The following is a 19,367-nucleotide window of genomic DNA, read 5'->3' on the forward strand; positions in this document are numbered from 1 at the left end:
TGCAGTCCTGTTTATAAACACAACATTGTTTTGTTTGTTTTAAGCATTTAATATAATATAATACAAACGATTACAGCCATCTTCACTCACAACATGGATTTTATACAGGTCATTGATGCAAGTAATATGTTCTTGGTTCATTTGCTTGGTGAAGTTTTAATAAACAACATCTTCCTTGTGAGTGCACAATACCCTCACAATAAAATCACTTGAATGTCCTGAGAAGAATGAACATCTTCATGATTTAGAAACGGACAAAACAAAAAGGGAGGAATGGGAAATGTCCACATCTGTTCAAAAACAAGAATAGTCCATCTCACGTCACTCTTTGAGGACTTCATCCTGGTTTTCTGCTGCCACTTTCAGCTGTTTTTGCTTCTGCATGAAGCGGTACCCTCGCATCACACACAGGTAACTGCCGTACATCGTCAACAGCATCATCGAGCCGGAAAACGCCCGATAGCTGATGTCAGCCAGCCGCTTTCCAGACACCATAATGAGGATCCTGAAGGAAACAAAGTCAGAGCAAGTTCTGCAGCAAAACACTGTACATTAAGTAGTGGTGGAAAGTCACCAATTATGTTTACTCTGGTATGACAGGTGTGGGCAATTAGGGTTGTCAAAACTTCAGACGACTTTCTCTACACACGATTATAGTGGCCTAAAGAATTCATGATTACGATAACACAATATCTATATGACGTTTTTTTATGAGATATTTTAATGACATTTATATATTTATGACTTATTTAATGATTTTTTATAGATAATGTTCGAAAGATACTTCTACTACACTCCCTAAATTTCAGAGGGAAATTGTCTTCTACGTACTACATTTATATGACAGCTGTAGATCCTAATTGACACATTAATATTATACATGCAGAACACATTGTTAGAATTATAGAGATATATATATATATATATATATATATATAGATATATATATATATATAGATATATCTATATATATAGATAGATAGATATATATATATAGATATATCTATATCTATATATATAGATATATCTATATCTATATCTATAGATATATCTATATATATATATATATATATATATATATATATATATATATATATATCTATATATATATATATATATATATCTATATATATATATATATATATATATCTATATCTATATATATATATATATATGTTATTGTTATAAATAAAGCTAACCACAAATATGAAGTAGTTAGTCAGCTGGTCTACAATTAGTTCTTCTGAATATTTATTTTATTTTGTTTTTATTGTCAACGTTAAACATTGATTTACTGCAGATTATCTTGGCTCTGATAACAGTGTCATTGCTTATTCCCACACAAAGCTATCTAACAGTCACTGCTGATGCGAAGCACATTAAACTATCAGTCTCTATTAAACAGTCCGTCTTATTTAATGTAATTTAAAGTCAAATACTCTGTTGCATCTACAAGATAAAACATTTACCCCTGATCACTACAAGCTAGCAAGAAGTCGGTCAGCTGTGTATGCACACACGTTAGCACACTATTTTATCGACTTCAAAATAACTCACGTCTTTATCACATCTTTCAGAGCAAACACTTAATTAAACCTCGTCTTACCTTTTATTTTAAAAGGGATAACACAAGCAGGTAATTTAAGTTGTCCTGTGTCAGCACGCCGACTTCTGACATAAGCACGCAAGCTAACTAACCTTCGCTTTCGTAAGCTACGGAAAGCCACAGGGGATTTTTCTCATCTTCTAAAAACAACTGTGCGCAAAGCTGCAGAGTGCCACCTGCTGGCCTGGAGTAGATACTCTATAAACGTAAATAAATAGTCCATAAATAAATAAATAAATATAAACAAGGACGAGCAATGACTTCAGAAATAAGGGGCATAAATCAAAACAATAAGAAACTACATATTTTCCCACAAATCTTTCCATCTATTGTACTACAGTAGGCTACATTTATTTTCTAAAGTGATGGGAAAATATATTTTAAATCATTAATAAACCAAACAAAGGAGGCCTTAATATTACTATCCTCCACTAGCTACGATGAATATGATATGGATATTGGGGGCTATTTTAAAACTTTAGCGGTTACTACCTGTTAAAACAAAGAACAGTTAACAGTTTTCGACGTGGGCTACAAGTTAATATTAAACATAACGGAGACATTCAAATATCTAACGTAGCTCTCTTTTTATTCAACTATACCTACACCATATATATGTTAAATACCTTGATTATGTTAGATATAACCATAAAATACCATTACAAGATTACAAGATAAAAATAATAAAGAGGGGTTGATGTTTTCGCAAACTAACCAGGAACCTCCTTATTTACCCGCAGTACATGTTTTCCACCCGAACGTATTTTGGAGGCGCACACATTGCGATGGCAACATGTTCGACAAGTAGCGTTGATATTGAAGAAATAAATAACCCAGGAGCCGCTCCTTATGGCAACTTTATAAACTATTACACCTTCAATCCTCCAGAAAACCGTTTGAGCCTGCTGCCAGCCACATTACTCCAGGACTTAGGTTACAAAGATGGCCATCAGACCACACTGATCCTGGACGTGGGGTGTAACTCAGGGGTATGTGACTCTTAACATGTCTCTAACTGTTTGGACTGGAATATTCTCTATATAAACATATTCCTTTAAATAGATAGGGATTCTTCACGTTTCGACAACATTACACAAAGTATTTACTTCATAGTATGTCATACAAAAGTCATAGTTGACTATGAGCCTTCATAATCAAAACTTACATTTATTTAGCATACATAGTGGAACAATGTAAGTACATTTACTCAAATATTGTACCAATTTTGTAAATGTATTTGACAACACTAATTACTTTATAGATCCAGATCAGCTGCAATATGAGTAATGCTTACACATTAATCCATCACTAATTATAACCCAGTGATATATCATACTGTATGGGCCATTCTCCATAACTTTACTTTGGGTACTTTAAGTAATATTTCAATGCTAACTCTACTTTTACTTAAGTAATATTTTGAATGCAGGACTTTATTTGTAACTGTGTATTTTTAATCTTATAATTTATACATTTGATATAAAGTTAATTTCTGTCCACATAACACAATTGTTTTCTCTTTTCTTTCCCCCTTGTGATTGTCAGGAACTGAGTGTAGCCTTTTACAAACATGTGGTGCCTGCGTGCGAAGAAGAGTCAGATAGGAGGAAAGTTAATCTTCTGGGCTTCGACTTGGATGAGATCCTCATCCAGCGTGCTCAGCAGAATAACCCTCTGCCCAGCAGCGTCTCCTTCATCCCCTTGGACATCACTAAAGACTGCCGACCAGCTGCAGGATTACCTCAACCAGCACAGCTGCTCCCAGTTCCACTTGTGTCTGTGCCTGGCTGTCACCATGTGGGTGCATCTAAACCACGGAGACGCCGGCCTGCTGCAGCTGCTCTCTCGCCTGGCCTCCATCAGCCAGCACCTCCTGCTGGAAGCTCAGCCCTGGAAGTGCTATCGCTCAGCTGCCCGGCGGCTAAGGAAGCTGGGCCGCTCAGACTTTGACCACTTCAAGACCCTGAAGATCCGCGGGGACGTAGCAGAACATGCCAGGGAGCACCTGGAGAGACACTGTGGCATGGAGCTCATCCAGAGCTTCGGGAGCACGACATGGGACCGCAAGCTGCTGCTCTTTAAGAGGAGATGAGATGGTTTTCATCTACTGTTGCTGCTGCTGCACAAGAGCTGCAGGCACATGATCAGTTAGAGCAAATACACAAAAGGGAGAAAAGTAAAGTTGAATTGTTAGTTGATTGACATTAATCTACAATGATTGAATTATGTTTTTAAGTCACTTTTAGAAGAAAGAAATGCTCAACATTAGCTGGCTCCAGCTTTTCAAATGTGAAGATGGGTTTCTTTGATAAGAAAACAAAGATACTCAGTTTATTGTTTGGACAAAACAAGCAAATTGAAAACTGCTGATCGACATTTTTCATACATTTCCTGATTTTGTAGACTGATTAATCTATTATGACAATTATTTCATTATAGAATTTTTCTGCAGATAATTTTCTCAAATTGTTGATAATTGTTTTTTTATCTATAAAATGTCAGAACATAACATTTCACATTTTTCAAATATCTTGTTATGTCCAACCAACAGTTTGAAACCCAAAGATATTCAGTTTACAAGTTATAGGAAACAGAAAAGCAGCAAATCCTCACACTGAAGCTGGAATCAGAGAATATTTTGATTTGATTAGATATAAAATTCTAGTCTATACACAATTAATTTGATTACCAAAATGTATTACCACTTCGACCAATTATTGCAGCTCTAGAGGAAACGAATACTGGGATATTGTCGTTAAAATCTTGAAATACATAACTTTTATTATTTTGCCTTTTAATTTACAAAAATGTGTTCTCTAAAAATAAATAACACTGTTTAAATGTTTGCCGGATAACCTAGCTGTACAGATATCTACTTGAACTGTGCACATTAAATGATACAACACATTGATATCAAGCGGCTTCATCTGTCTGCATCACAACCGACTGAAACACAGTGGCTACCTCCTCCATGGTCATGCCTCGTCTCGCAATGTTACCGAAAGGGAAAAATGATTTGTTCCAACTGAGTTGCATACATCACACCCTTCCACCAAGTTTCATGAAAATTGGGCCGGTAGCTTTTCTGTAATCCTGCTGAAAAACAAACCAAACCAAAAAAACATAACAAAACTTAAGCACAAATTAATTTTCATCATTTTAATTACAGAATACTAAAAATAACATTACATAAAATGTCTTTTTAAAAGAAACCATTGAATATTACAAAGGTTGTAAATTTTGTAAAGTTAGGATATAAAATCTTTGAACAGTGGTGCATAATTGAAAAGAAAAATAATTTTCATAAAATGTATATATTAACTGTTCTACTACATAAAAAATGAGATGGACACAAATCGCAGACAGACGAGATGAGTAAACACCGCCATTACCGCGGTGAGCTCTCCTTTCGAAGGAAGAAAGACTTGAGATGCACAGCACACACCACAATCAGCTTTAAGTTCTCAAGTTATGTCTATGTTCAAAAAAAAAAAAAGGGTTACCATTTACAACAGAGGTAGAACAAACGAGCTCGAGAGACTACAAAAAGTGACTTGGTGACTTCTCCCAATATTCACACGCACACACGCACACACGCACACACACACGCACACACACACACACACCTCGACTAAACTGGCCTTGGTTCCAAAAACACAAACCGTTTTTTTTCTCCACAGGTTTAAGCTGTACAAAAGAGTTGCAAAATGTTGACAGACCTCTTACTTAAAATCATTCCACCAAGAAGACGGGGAAATAATGATGAGTCATCTTTCAGTCTCGTCACACGGCCATTCCTATATCCTACTGTACAACTGGTCAGTCAGATCCACTGAAAGCTACCATGGTCACATAAATTCAACATCAGGAGGTCAACCTTAAGGAATTGGAATAGACTATACACAAGAGGAGAGGGTGGGGGGGGATGAGGGGAGAGGGAAACATGCATAATCCAACAGTGTGCTTGCTTTCTTCCTCTTCTTTCTGAGATGTACGTCACCCTGTGTCACTTCGTCATGAGCCCTTGTTAAGATGTTTTAGTCGAGGACATTCAGAGCCTGTGTGAGCCGTGGATGTCCCTCTACATGTACGCCACACTGGCCAGTCGTGTCCACACAGAGGTATTTCATTAGTCTCCTGCCGTTTGGGAGACACGTTGTGTCACATTTTTGGTAAACAGACACGAGGAGGGGAGGAGGGGGAACGAGCAATCAACAGTTTATTACGGTGTTCTTTCAAAAACGTCAAGATATGGTTTTAAATCAAGAGTCACGCTGAGTGACAGAATCACCGTTCCTTCTGTGCAGTAGTAGTGGTTTCAGTGGCCCGTGAAAACCAGATGGTGGAGAAATGCAGAGAAAGTGAAGAAGAGAAGGAAGGAGGGAAACAGACGATAACCCAGAGTACATCTCAGGAGACAAAGGACGTCTGAGACAACGGAGGCATTTAAGAGGAAATGAGGCGAGACACCAGCAGAGCTACTTGGTTTGGCTGGTCTGTTGCTCAGACAGCTGGAGTTTCTTTTCTTTCTTTTTTTTCACCAGGGATCCAGCAGGAGCCGCTGCTTATCATGTAAGCTAATAATGCTGTTTAGGTTCAGATGAGTCCCCCTGAGTTAGTGCACACGTCAGTCAGGCAGGCCTCGCCCGCTTGTTCGTTAAGAAATCCACAAAAAGAAGCATTAAGAAAAAAAAAATTCTGCTATTTTATGTCAAGCTTACAATTAGCTTTGGAGAGAAAGAGCCTGTTGTAGTTTTACAAGTCTGTGATTTGGGGAAGGATTGAGTCGATGTTAGTGTGGAGGAGGGTGGGGAAAAGTTCAGGCGTGAATACGGCGGCTGCCACAAAGTGAGCTAACCTTGAGTCCTGCTCATTTTCTGAAAACTCTGAGAAGTATGCATTTTGTGCTGTGAATGCAATGTGCGTTATGTAGTGCCCAACCAGACTGGGTCGGGTTGTTTGAGCATGCTCATATTTTTATACTGTAATCTGATCTTCTGACATGACCCCCAAGTGGTCGTTGGTGCAGGTCTGCCCAGCAGGCGAATGGTCGGGGATCTGGTCAGGTGCTGGTGTTTTACGCTGACTCTGCATCAGTCAGACAGACAGGTAGGTAGACAGGCAGGTGGGCTGTGATGGGACTTGAGAGCTGAGGCTAAATCAAGGGAGCCGTGTCCATCAAGCCTTTATTAGGGTCCAGGCTGGCAAAGAAGCGGACGTCCCGGTCCTTGTCGGACTGCAGAGCCATCACCGTCTCTTCCAGCTCGTCAGAGTAGGCACAGCCGGGCTCCTTGAAGTAAGCTGCACACAAAACACAACACTATTAGTTTAAGTAAAAACGTACTAGCAAAATGCTAAGTATGTGTTCGAGGCAATATTCTCATGAAAAGGCCAACGTTTAATTGATCGTACTAACTAGTATTGTTATGCAAAGCCTGATATAACTTATGTTCTGAGTTCTAGACCTCCAACTCCTACTCAAACAGCACTCCCTACTTGTACAATCCATTTACCCCGACTGCATGAATAAGCAGCACACAACAATGGGAGACTGAACTTTACCTTTCTCCATGACACTCTGTCGTAGAGCCTTGGCTACAAGTACGCGGACATTGGCCACCGGGTCTGAGGAGAGACTGAGCAGGCTGGGCAAGAGGTGCTGGCCAAACTGCTCCATGGGCATGCAGTCCTCCTCCACTATGGCCTGCAGAAAACACAAGGACACATTAAAAACAAACAGTCACACAGACAGGCTGCAGTATGTTTTTAGGAAATTGCATTAAAATGTATAAATAGGTCTAACAATTAATTTGCCATTTCATTTCTGTAGCCTCTGAAAACTATCAGACAAGCAATCAAACACATACACAGCTATTTATGGAGTTAAGGCGTCAATGCAGGAGATGCAATGCCACCATTACGTGCCGAGTAATGTGAGATAAGAGCTACAGACCTGGCAGATGAAGGCAAAGGCCTGCCGCCCCACCCACTTGGGACAGTGGCAGAACCTGACTGTGAGCTCGTTGATGAAGTTCAGGCCCAGATCATCGGCCCCACATGCATACAGCTTCTGGAGGATCTCTACAACCTGAGAACACAAGAGATTTGATAAAAATGTGCATCAACTTCAGAGGCAGTAGTTGAGCCAATAACAGAAGATGAGTAAACAAAAATACATGAAATTAAAGATGAGATACTCTCTACAGTAGCCATAATGATTGCTGCATAGCTTTAACAAATAAGAACTTAGCAGGTGTACAAGTACCCTCTCCAGTCTCTTTGCAGCCAAGGTCACAGTAAAAAACAAAAACAAATTTGAGATTGTACACTTACCAGTTTATACGAGATCCACCTGACCTCTGACACTTTGTCAGAGCAGAGTGTGAGCGCTATCTGTCTGAGGTAGTCATACACGTCATAGTGGCTGTACAACTCTATGATCAAGATCAACTGCCTGGAGGGGGACAACGATAGAGAGCACTTCAGTCAATGAACTGCAATATTCAATATATACAAATTGAAATGAGGTAATTGACTGTTTAGGTGACACTGACAGTACATTTACTAGAGACTTAAATCTAACCCATATACAGTGTTACGAGAGTAGACGTCAGCCCTGCCATAGCAGCAAGACACGGATTGTTAAAATCTAAATGTAATGATTTCCCGATTGGACGAGGAGACGTACTCTGCTAGCTCATATCTGAATCTCCAGTTGCGACTGTTGTCCGTCACCATGAACTCCTGCAGCTGGTACAGATATTCTCTCCTCTTGTCTGCGTGCAGCAGCTGCAACAAGAACATGAACACGCTTAGTTGTCAACAAGAACAACCTGTAATGCACAATGACCAAACTGTGACAAGCAAAACTGCTGCAAAGACGTGCACATAAATCTTAACTCGGCGCACGAGCGAGAGATGTGACATTAAACAAAAAGGTCCCAAGGCCACTCATTTTACTTGCAAAAAGTGTTCTCACAGCAGTGTGAATAAATCCATAATCTGACCTTGAGGAAGTCGTAGAGGTGTTTGAGCACGCCGATGCGGACCTCGTCCAGGTCTTTGAGGAAACCGTTGAAGATGGGCACCAGATCAGCTGCTGTCAGCTGGTCTCCCAGGATAACTGCCAGCTCGTGGATGGAGAAAGCCAGCGTACGCCGCACTTTCCACTGAGGGTGGGGGGGTAGAGGGGAAAGAAACACACACGAGGATTAAAGCACCAGCCTGGAATAAGCACGTTTCTAGGTGAAAAATGTTATCCTTTTAAAGTCGCCATTTAAATCCTTATTGATTTATTTACATTTACTGATAATGCAAGAACATTGTAAAATAAAAAATATTAATCTGAGCCCTCTAGAGACCGGTCTGAATGCATAGTTGTGCAGTGCATTGTTGTCATGCCAACAGTGACATTCAGTGCTGTGATGAAGTAATGAGCAACAGTGTGACCGAGCGCCGTCACGCCGTCTCTGCTGCTGCAAAGTGAGGCACCGTTTCCCCTCGCACAGTTCCCTTTCTTGCTCACGTCTTTAAGCAACGCATTTGTACAACAAGTGCCATGTTTCTCAAGTCGAGCCAAAGACATTACTTAAAAAACTAAATCATGCACATTGTTGTTCTCATGGTTGAGAGAAATCCAGACAGAACCTTAAAACAAGTCACCCTCACTCACTTGACTACTTTTAAAAATGTATGTCAGCACTATAGCTGATATAATTAAGCTGAAGAAAACGTCGACTCAGTCACTTCAGCGAAACAGGCATACACAGCAAACATTGCCGTCCTCACTGATCTACAAGCCATTCAGACAAAGCTTTACTTCCTCACTGAATGCATCCAGTATACTCAAATAGGAAATTAATTTCTTTAAAAGCCAGCGTCTTATGTCCAGGAACGCTCCACCATCACAAACAGAGTAAACTTAAAATAGAGCAAAATAGCTCTCTTAGCTGCTAAAGAGAAAATACACACATCTCCCCACTCCATCTACTTTATCCAATCATTTGTGTCAAACTGTAAAATCATTTTCCTGAAACATAAAACATTAAAGAAGACTCCTCACAGGACTAAAGTCCCAGAGCTCCTTAAGCCAAACAAATAAAATATTTTAGATTGAGCTTTACATTAAGAGTGCGTCTTAAATGTCTTCTCCATTTTGGACTCAAACAGGAAGTCTAACAAACATCACCCTCATAATTTCCACATTTCTCTGCCTACCTGCACATCAGTAGCGAGGGTTTCATACGTCTCCTTGAGGCAGTGCCAGTTCTGTCGTCCCAGAGTGAGCGCTACCCCCGGCAGGCTGAAGGCACAGTGTTTTGCGATCTCTGTATCCACCGTCTGGGCCCGGGCCGGGTCCGTCATAGAGAGGTACTGATCCAACAACTGCTGGGGGATGACATTCTGGAGACGGGGCGAGAGATAAGAGAGTTTGATGATCAAACAGGAATCGGGAAGATATTTAACAATCCATGTCTGTTGAACGAACTGCAATGTTCTGATCAATATTTCCAGGATGTATGATAGAAGTGCTGACTGACCTGGATCTTGGGCTTATCCTCAAACACTGGGCTGTGAGCAGAGTCGTCCTTTCCCTCCTCCTCCACACTTTCAATTAGTTCAGACTCCTGAGGAAAATACAAATAAAAACACACATATTGAGCGGCTGTGATAAACATGTCGGATGGCCAACGGCTGTGTGAATGTTTCTCATCGTCATGATGTGCACCTTGTATGGCAGCCTCTGTATGAATGTGTGTGAATGCTGAACGTTCTCAAAGACTTTAAATACATATCTACAAATTGCAAAAGATCTGAATAGTTTCGTACTAGAATAGGGGAGTCAGGAGGAGACTCTTCCTGGTCCTCCAGGGGCTCCGTCTGCGTCTCTTCATCCCCTTGCTCCTGGACAGGGCTCGACTCGGGCTCGGCTGGAGGAGCTTCCACCATTGGCTCCTCTTCTGTGGGACTCTCTTCACTCTCAGACTGAACCTCCACAGATTTGCTCTGCACAGACGGGACATTGGCGTCTTCCTCAGGCTGCTCTTCCTGCTCGGGTTCAGTGAGGTCGTCGTCTCCTGGGCTGTCGAGCTGGGCTGCCTTCAGAGCCGCTGACAGCACCTGGACTTGAGCTGGAGGTAAATTCACATTCAAAACTCAATCTATATGCAAATACATTGCAAAAGGTTTACAGCTAATCATACGTATTCTGGCTCCGTTTACCCACCTTGTACATCGGGGTCATCCATGTGCGGTTGCAAACAGTCCAAGACCTTCTGGATCTGGTCGCTGGTAGCTTTGCCAGGGCTCAACTTGGAATCAGGACAATCCGGTTCCTCCTCCTCTTTCTTTTCCTCTTTCACTACTTCTGATCTTTGACTTTTTAGCATCTCTAGTTCTCCGCTGATGTCTGGTAAAGGAGATCTCCAATAGTTGAAAGAATTAAAGTTCTCGTCCGTCTGCTCCATGTCTTTTGTGTTTTTAGCGTTTCTTGTAGTCGTCGGGCTGGCGTTGCTGTTTGAGAATGTGCGGGTGAAGCCGCCGTGCATCTCTCTGGGAACAGAAGTGTGGTTGTCATCATAGTTGTGCATTTCATCGCCGTCGGCTGTCGACACGTGCTCTGGGGACGGTGTGGCGCGGCCGTCCTGGTTGGGAGGTGTGTGAGCGATGGTTCTTCCTGTATGGCAGCCGCTGATGTCGGAGCAGTTCAGAGAGTTTAGGGAGCAGTCGCTGAAATGAGATAAACAAAATGTTTAGGAATATTCTGGTAAATCTTTATATCTAATAAAGAATAAAAAGGAGTTTTTGTTAACAAAACTAATACTGGCATCAACTTCAATTCCTTTAATTTCCCTGGTAATGCAAATAAACCTTTAGAAACATAGAAAGCTGATCTGACCAAATTAAAACCAGTGAGTCATGACAACACTTTAAAACTAAGATTTGTGTAGTGCCCGAGCATAAACAATATAAATTCACTAAAAAGAAACAACAATACAAATTCTGGTGGTGGTTTTACCTGTCCAATGTACACCTGGGGAGCTCTAGTAGGGCGCCGTCCTCTCTGAAGTGAAAGCCTGTGCTGGAGGGATTGGCAAAGGTGGAGATGAAACGTCCCAGAGACTGAAAGGCAGCCTGTCGCACCTAAAAGTGGAGCAGAGAGGAACAGAGATTCATAACTCTAAAGCCGCTCGTCTTTATTTGCTTATGGTCTTAAGTACAGTACGGGTGAATAGGGTAAAAGTTTAACTATATAGATCTAACCATGGAACCATGGATTTAGACAAATCTCTAGTCCCGAATCGACAGAAGCCTGTCGGGGCTCAGGCTAAGTCTCACCACTCACAGTCGAAACATTGGCCTTAGGTGCATTTGTACTTTTCCACACGGATAATTGCAATCAGGTTATGGCCATGTTTGCACTGCAATATCATCAGCGCAATACGTTTTGTGAATCGGACTCTGATACGGGGCAGAGGGTGTAAATGAGCTATTCATGGAGCCATCAGCTGGCACAATGCATTCTTTGTGGATTTGCCTCTGAGCGTCTGCACACAGACAAGATAACTATGTTGATCGGTGCAAATTCTCCATCATACACGTTTGCCGTGGACCCTCACGGCGATGGGTAGATAGCTAGAATTTCCGTTATGTGGAATCACACGAATCCAAAAAGTTCAGATTGTGCTTTAGTCTGCAGACCCTTTAATACTTACACCATTTAAACTTTAGGCGCCTTTAATTATCATTTTTGCACCTAATTTAAAATCAGTGCTGCCACATTTCTTATCAGTTACCTACCACTGGTCTTGATCCACTTTTAATTTTTTCAGAAATGACAGTTTCTTATTTTAACATTGTCCTGAACATTACAAAAAAGAAAACAAAGTATAGTCTAAATCTAAATGAAGACAAAGTGCGTAGCTCAAAATCAGGAACAAGAAGATGCATATAATTGTGAGGACAGTTTTCATCATACAGAGGAAGTTACACATACATGTGCTTGTATTTTTATGCCATTTTTCCGGTGTGTGTGTGTTTCTTACCCAGCGAGACTGGTCACTGATGAGGCTGATAAACAAGGGGGACAATTTTGCACGTCGCACCTCTGGAGAGGTAGAATTCGAGACCATCATGAAGCACTCAGCACATGCTTTCCTAATTCCCCAAAGACTGTCCGAGCACAGATCGAAGAACTTGGGCATCTAAAAAAAAAACAAAGAAACAAGTTAGTATAACCTGAAACTAACGTTCAGTGTGTGAACTGTGAATAGATTTGTCAACAGCAGCGGTGCAAATAAACTACTGACAATCTTGAAGGACAGCAAGGTTCAGCTTTATGTAACATGAAGAAGATGTAAATGGAGGTTGTGGTTTCAGAGTTCTCAAACAAAAAAGGCTTCTCACCAGTAGTTTTTCTGTGGCCTCCTGACCCACAATAGAACAAAACTCTCCGAAATTGGCTGCACAGACCTGTAATGCACAATACAAACATACGAATGAACAACGAGGCGAAGTTTAAGTGCCAAATAAATAGTGAGTAGTGTTTATTTCAAACAACAAACAAGCAGAGGTTTACATGGTGTCTCAAAAGGACGTAACATTACAATAGACACGACTTATAGAACATTTCTACCAGTAAGTGTATGCATTTGTTGAGAATGCAGACCTGTGTATAACTGTAAACATGTAAGAACATAAAAGTTTAGTGTGAGAGAAAAGAAGGATTAAGAAAAATAAAATAAAAAAAGGACTCACAATTACAAAAAAAGCTATAAAAAAACAAAAATATTCACAATGTTTGAAGCACCTTTGCAGCTCCTAAATACCCTTTCCCAACTGGCAACAGTTACACCAGAGAATTAACATTCTTCACAGAAAACAACAGCGCAGTGTAGGCGAAGGTGATGCACAAAACAGAATTAGGGCCGACTCAGAGTTATTGAATTTATCCTGACACCGTTCAACTCTAGGTTCAAGAAACATGTTTGCTTAGCTTGCAGGTTTATAATTATTAATGATTCAAGACGGTTAGGTTAACCTTTGAGGAGGACATGAAAATGATTTGGAGGTCGTTACCTTGCGGACTTGAAAGAGTCTGGCGTCACTGCACAGGTCACAGAAGCGTGGCAACAGTAGATGCTCCACCGTGTCTTTGCTCAACATGGTGACAACTTTACACATGATCTGTGAGGAGGAGACGTATGGAGAGCATTTAGTGCCATCACAACTTAGACTGTGCTTCAATTACTTAAAGTTGCCACTGAGGGAAATAATTGATGTATTAACGGTAGAGTGGGAAGCGTGTGTGTGAGTTTATGGAGTTAATAAAATCCCAGACCTTTCATTGAAAAAATTATATCTGTTGCTTAAAAAAAAAAATACAAGAGGGGTTTCTTACAGCGACTGCCTCGATTTTGTAGTCATCGTCACTGCTGGGTTCTGTGAGGTCGAGCAGAACGGGACAAACTTTGGTCTCCATATCAGCTTTAGAGATGAGGCCCTGCTCCAACAGAACAAGCAGCGCTGCCTGGCTCGTCTTCCGCACCTGGAAAAGATGAGAGAAAGTTTAAAAACTGTTTTAAAACTCCTGGCGTAAATTAATCTGACCAGTGAACTCTTTTTTTAATTTCTCTTATTTCTTCAAAGCTGTGAAAATGACAAGTAGTAACTGTTGTTTCCATTGTAAAAATGTACTAAAAAGGTGGATCATTTGAAAGCTACCTGGTTATTTGGATCCGTGAGGTATCGGACTACAATGGGTACCAAGTATCTCGAGAAAGCAGCTGGGAAGTTGGGCCGACTCTCGTGTAAGAACATGGCGATGTTGGGGACCTGCTCCATTAGTTCAGCTCGCACTGTGGGCTCTGAGTACACACATTAAAGTATAAGCCTAATGTACAATAGGGCTGCAACAAACGATCATTTTCATTATCGATTAATCTGCTATTTTTAATCACTTAATCGTTTGGTCTATAAAATGTCAAAATATTGTGAAAAATGTCCATTCCAGTATCTCAAAGTCTTTAAATGTCGTTGCAGCTCTAATGTACAAACGAGCAATACAGTGCAACAAGCGTCATGTGCTTTCAACCATGTAAAGATTAAATCCTCGAGGAGTTTAATTGTATTTAAAGAAGAATATAGAAAAAAAGAAAGGAGAAAAAAAGAGAAAGAAACTACATGACAACTAAAATGATAAAGGAAAATTCATCTACCTCCATCTTCTGACATTCTGGCAACTGTCTCCATGACACTGATAAAATCATTTTCATTGTCACTGAACTCTCGAAGCACATCTAGCAGGCCGCGAGCCACGATCTGCCTAGAAAGCAATAGGAGCACCAAGTTAGTAGACGGCCTGCCAATACCTACAAGTGCTTAATGCCCGCAGCGTGACACACTGCACTGACAGAGCTGTCTAGTGCATTACACACATACACAAACGCACACGCACACACATGTACTTGGCAATGACAGGAGCGCTTGAACCATGCAAAGCCGAGCATGAAAAGCATGAAGACAGGAAATAAACACATTTGTTCGGGGACAACAGGGCAGCGTTAAATGTTTGCGGAGGATTTCAAATACACTAGAGGACATCCGACAGGCTTTTGGTGCAAAAGCCAAGTTAACCCTGAACAGATTCCTGGTAGTTTATAAATTGAAATGAGAAGTTCCTTTGAATATCTGGCTACATCTTCCCATCACGTATTTACAAGAAGTGACATTGACCAGATGTTTCCTTGATACGAAGTTCCACAAGGTTGCAGATGTTTCCTTGCTAATAAAAACCCACTAGGGGCAACGCTTTCAACACAAATCATCAACATTAGGAAAACATGTCTGCTCAACTGCAGATACATTTGAAATCATGATTTATACGTCTAACAGTTTTCTCGTTTTTCCTGAAGCTTGGCTTCAACACGGAAATACCAAAACTAAAAAATGTTTTCGTCCTCATTCTGTTAGCAATTTTTTAAAAACTTATATTTACCATACACTACTGTAGGCACAAAGAAAAGTAATTATTACAATTAAATGGCCTTAGTATAGATGGTAGAAAAAAGGATGCATTTCAAATGTATCGATATTTGTGAGGCGAATATCACGGTCAGAAGATAAACATTGACTGGATTAAAGCATGATTCTGTCCTAAAAAATGTTTATATGTTACTGTGCGTTTGTGACTTCTACAATCTTGTAGAGACCCCTTTACTTTCAAGCACTTTCATTTACACACGCACGTTTTGCATGATTTCATCTCTGAAAACAAGCTTCCGACAGTGAAGAGCGCTAGTTGAAGTCTTGGCAGGTACATTTGTTTTGTAATGTTCATTCTACAACGCATCCTCACAACCCAAAAAATACTCATGATTTTGTTTGCTTTTTCAGAGTGTTAAGTTAGTAAGTTAAGCTTTATTTATATCGTCCTTTTTAAAAACACACAGTTACAAAGGGCTTCACACACACACACACACAAAATATATAAATAAATAAAGCTAAAACTATATTACAACATAAAACGAGCACAGTGACAGATAGATCAAACTAAAATGAAACAAAACAAGAGACACGGATGGAGATCTATAGCAGGGTATTTTTGAAAGCTGGGTTTATAGTCAACAGCCTGACCACGGAGCTCCACTTACCTGTTGAAGACATTCTCACTGAAGGCGTACTTCTCTAGCCTCCCGAGAGGAGTTAGGTTGTCTTGTCCTGCATCGAGGAAGGCTGTGATGCGGATGCCGTCGCACTCTGAACCATAGTCATCAAATCCAACTGCGGGATGGAAAGAAAGATTGTTTTATAGCCACACAAACTGGAATTCTCAGTCTCTGAAGCACACAGCTGATGCCTACAAAAACAAAACATTTAAATGAGGGCTGACAGATGCACCGCAGTGGTCACAGTGCCATGTTGAAGAAACTGAGTCAGTAACAAAGAACCTCCAATGTGAGAATAAAGCATAAAGCCTCAGGTGGAACTAATTGTTAATGTTCCAACCTTTATCTGGTCATTACCGTTTTCTTACCGAGGACATTTTTTGAAATTCATAATGTATTTTTACTGGCTACACCTGCAGCCCACATACAGTGCAGGGTTGTGAGTCACATGATAAACAAGATGGTGAGCCTTTGTTTTGGGATTATTTCTTCAGTTTTTGGACCCAGCACCGCACTGTGAAACTTCAACCTTTCTTTGCTATGTAAGGGATAAGTTACAAAGCAACCACCAGCAGGTACAGGCAAAATAAATGCCAAACAGAAACCCTCAAAGCCAAACTGCCAACACGCTCCCAGGCAGTCATTATGCAATTTCCTGTATTGGTGGTTGAATTAAAAAAATAAAATGATCCATTCTTGTGTAAAAGGGTACACACCTGGTGTAAAAAGTATTAAACGAAGACTGGCCAATTGTACATGCTGCTCTCACACCTGGTATAAGTAGCCTACTTTTCAATAACAAATATTATAAATCTACATTCCTCGATGATGTCATTCTTTATATAGCCTGCCTATCAATTGTTTTTATTAAGCTCAATAAACACATAATGTTTGACCGGCATTTCTCCCATTGGTATGGGACATTTCAATCTTCCAGGACACGTGGACCGGCATCGATGTTTTCTAAAAGGATCCGAACCATAAATACACTGGCTTTGCAGTTGGATCCAAACACCGTTTCATCACCCTCGCTAATGCAGACAACAGCGACTGTCAGCCTGTATGACAGCTAATAATAGCAAGACGTAAAACCCTGAAATACTGTTGACAGCTTTATATTTCACATGGGTGAATGGGGTTGTCCAGAAAGCTGATACTTCCATACCTCTCTGCTGGAGGGAGGGAAAACAAATGTTCACATATGCAAGAACGTAATCTATCAATCCAGGTATCATTTAATATAAAAATAAGAGATGTACTCACAATCATCCAGATCGTCGTGGCCATCTTCAAAGTATAAAGATAGACCTGAAAGGATAAGGCAATTAGAGGGGGAAACCATGGTGGCAAACATGTCATCAACATACCATCACTCTATATGCCACTCCCTCTACAAAATGAAAGTAGCTATGTAGGCAGGTTTACAGGCTGACAATTACTAAGAAGGGACAAAGTCTCTTTCAGTAAGATTGACAATAAATCACTCTGCAAAACTGAAACAATGACAGAGTCGGGGACCTGTAACAAGAAGACGTCAAAACAAAAATGAACGGAATGACTTTCCTGAATCCCAAACTCTTGTCTGCTTGGTCAAAACTGGGGATGCAACCACCGATTATTGTCATTATCGAGCAATCTGCCGATAAGTGTTTCCATTAATTGATAATTGTTTAGTCCATGAAACGCCATCACAACTTCACAAAGTCATCTTCAAATGTTTTGTTTGATCATAAGTCTTAATTCCCCAAACTATTGAGTTTACAATGATATATGACAAAGAAAAAGCAGGAAATTCTCTCATTTGAGAGGCTGGAATCAGAAAATATTTCAATTGTTTCAGTATTTCTGATAGAAAAATGACAAACAATTAGTCGATTATCCAGAAAGTTGCCAATAATTTTTCTGTTGATCGTTTCAGCTCTAGTCAAATCACAACTTAGTTTGGTCATTCATATTTGTTATGTTGCCTAAACTAAACTAGAAAGCAGAATCTAACTCAGACTTCTAAAATAATTTCTAATTTAGTTGGTTGAAAGCTATTCTTCCAGTTTGGCTTCTCATTATCAGACAAAATGAACACAAACTAGACATGTAGAGAGGATAGCTTCAATGCATTACCAGAGATTTTAGTTAGGTAACGTAACAGGCCGACACAACAAGAAGGCTTTCCATATCGATTTGTTTTAAATACGACACAGCCCTGATTATGGGACAATAATTTAGAGTAGTGTAGTCATAAGAAGAGCCCAGAAATAAATCCTAGAAGGAGACACATGTGCTGGGACAGCTCATGCCAGTGTTTACAGCTGGGCATGCAGGGGAATGTGCTCCAAATATAAAAACAACACCTATCTCGAAAAGACATATTAAACGTGTTGTTTAGCATGTGTGGAATAAATAATGTTACGATTGGATAAACAACACCCCCAAAAACATGTTGGCAAACAACAACACCTCCCCTTTGTTATGGTATAAAGGAGGATTTGGTCAGCTTATGGCTGAAAATGACTTTAGCAACTCGGCTAACGTTAGCTAGGTCAACTCGCTAGCCTTTGCTATGACAACAATTCGATAATAAACACGACTGAAAGCATACGGTACTCTTGAACTACAGAAGAAAGTGGTAGTTAAAAAAATAATCAACACATACTGAGTACTTATATGTTTAAATGTAGCCTCAAAGTCACACATTTCGATACCTATGAGTAGCTTTCGCTAGCTAGCTGGCTAGCAGTGCTAAGTTTGCTAACAAGGCTTGTCCGGCGCTTTCGCTTGACTAGGCTCACGTTAACTAACACTTTGTCTGTGAATACCACAAATACAGTAAAGTAGGAGAGGCTATTGTATACATCTATACTCTGAAGACCACAATGCAGCTGTATAAGTTCCAACACAGTGTGAAAATGTTAGAGAAAACACTGTTTGAAAAGTGCCATCATTACCTGCCATCTTGAGTCTCGGCTCGGCTCTGCGGGCTGCCGTCCCGTGTGGGCTGTCACCGCCGCACAGCTGTCACTCAAACACGGCAGCAAACTACTTCCTGAAGGACGGTACTTCCTGATGCTGGCTGGGATTCACCGGTAGATTATTTTAAT

General features: G+C 40.4%; 3 protein-coding genes across 4 annotated transcripts; 1 reads left to right on the top strand and 2 right to left on the bottom strand.

The window, feature by feature from the left end:
• Positions 1–33: 33 nt before the first annotated feature.
• Positions 34–1,761, bottom strand: cox14 (cytochrome c oxidase assembly factor COX14). Its single transcript, XM_029431424.1, has 2 exons — positions 1,607–1,761; positions 34–505 (listed from the first exon to the last, which is right to left on the bottom strand). Exon 2 carries the CDS (start codon positions 493–495, stop codon positions 322–324), a length of 174 nt encoding a protein of 57 aa, XP_029287284.1. The 5' UTR covers positions 496–505; positions 1,607–1,761; the 3' UTR covers positions 34–321.
• A 568-nt stretch (positions 1,762–2,329) lies between these two features.
• bcdin3d (BCDIN3 domain containing) lies at positions 2,330–4,219 on the top strand. Its single transcript, XM_029431422.1, is given in 3 exon segments — positions 2,330–2,595; positions 3,152–3,325; positions 3,327–4,219. Coding segments are annotated over 3 exon segments (792 nt in total). The 5' UTR covers positions 2,330–2,349; the 3' UTR covers positions 3,699–4,219.
• Positions 4,220–4,750: 531 nt separating this feature from the next.
• On the bottom strand, positions 4,751–19,346 carry ppp4r1l (protein phosphatase 4, regulatory subunit 1-like). 2 transcript variants are annotated; one of them, XM_029431419.1, is made up of 20 exons: positions 19,215–19,346; positions 17,536–17,580; positions 16,258–16,387; positions 14,824–14,930; positions 14,330–14,472; positions 14,007–14,153; positions 13,685–13,792; positions 13,013–13,078; positions 12,652–12,810; positions 11,625–11,749; positions 10,833–11,335; positions 10,436–10,737; positions 10,147–10,233; positions 9,824–10,009; positions 8,614–8,775; positions 8,295–8,395; positions 7,940–8,060; positions 7,560–7,694; positions 7,169–7,310; positions 6,762–6,907 (listed from the first exon to the last, which is right to left on the bottom strand). In XM_029431419.1, the coding sequence occupies exons 1-20, from the start codon at positions 19,219–19,221 to the stop codon at positions 6,762–6,764; spliced, it is 2,922 nt and encodes a 973-aa protein (XP_029287279.1). In that variant the 5' UTR covers positions 19,222–19,346. The 2 variants fall into 2 exon arrangements, with proteins under 2 accessions (XP_029287278.1, XP_029287279.1); XM_029431418.1 differs by lacking the exon at positions 19,215–19,346 and having other exon boundaries at positions 4,751–6,907; positions 17,536–17,626.
• Between the last annotated feature and the right edge of the window lie 21 nt (positions 19,347–19,367).

Source organism: Cottoperca gobio, chromosome 5 (assembly GCF_900634415.1).
Source record: "Cottoperca gobio chromosome 5, fCotGob3.1, whole genome shotgun sequence".
Taxonomy (NCBI): domain Eukaryota; kingdom Metazoa; phylum Chordata; class Actinopteri; order Perciformes; family Bovichtidae; genus Cottoperca; species Cottoperca gobio.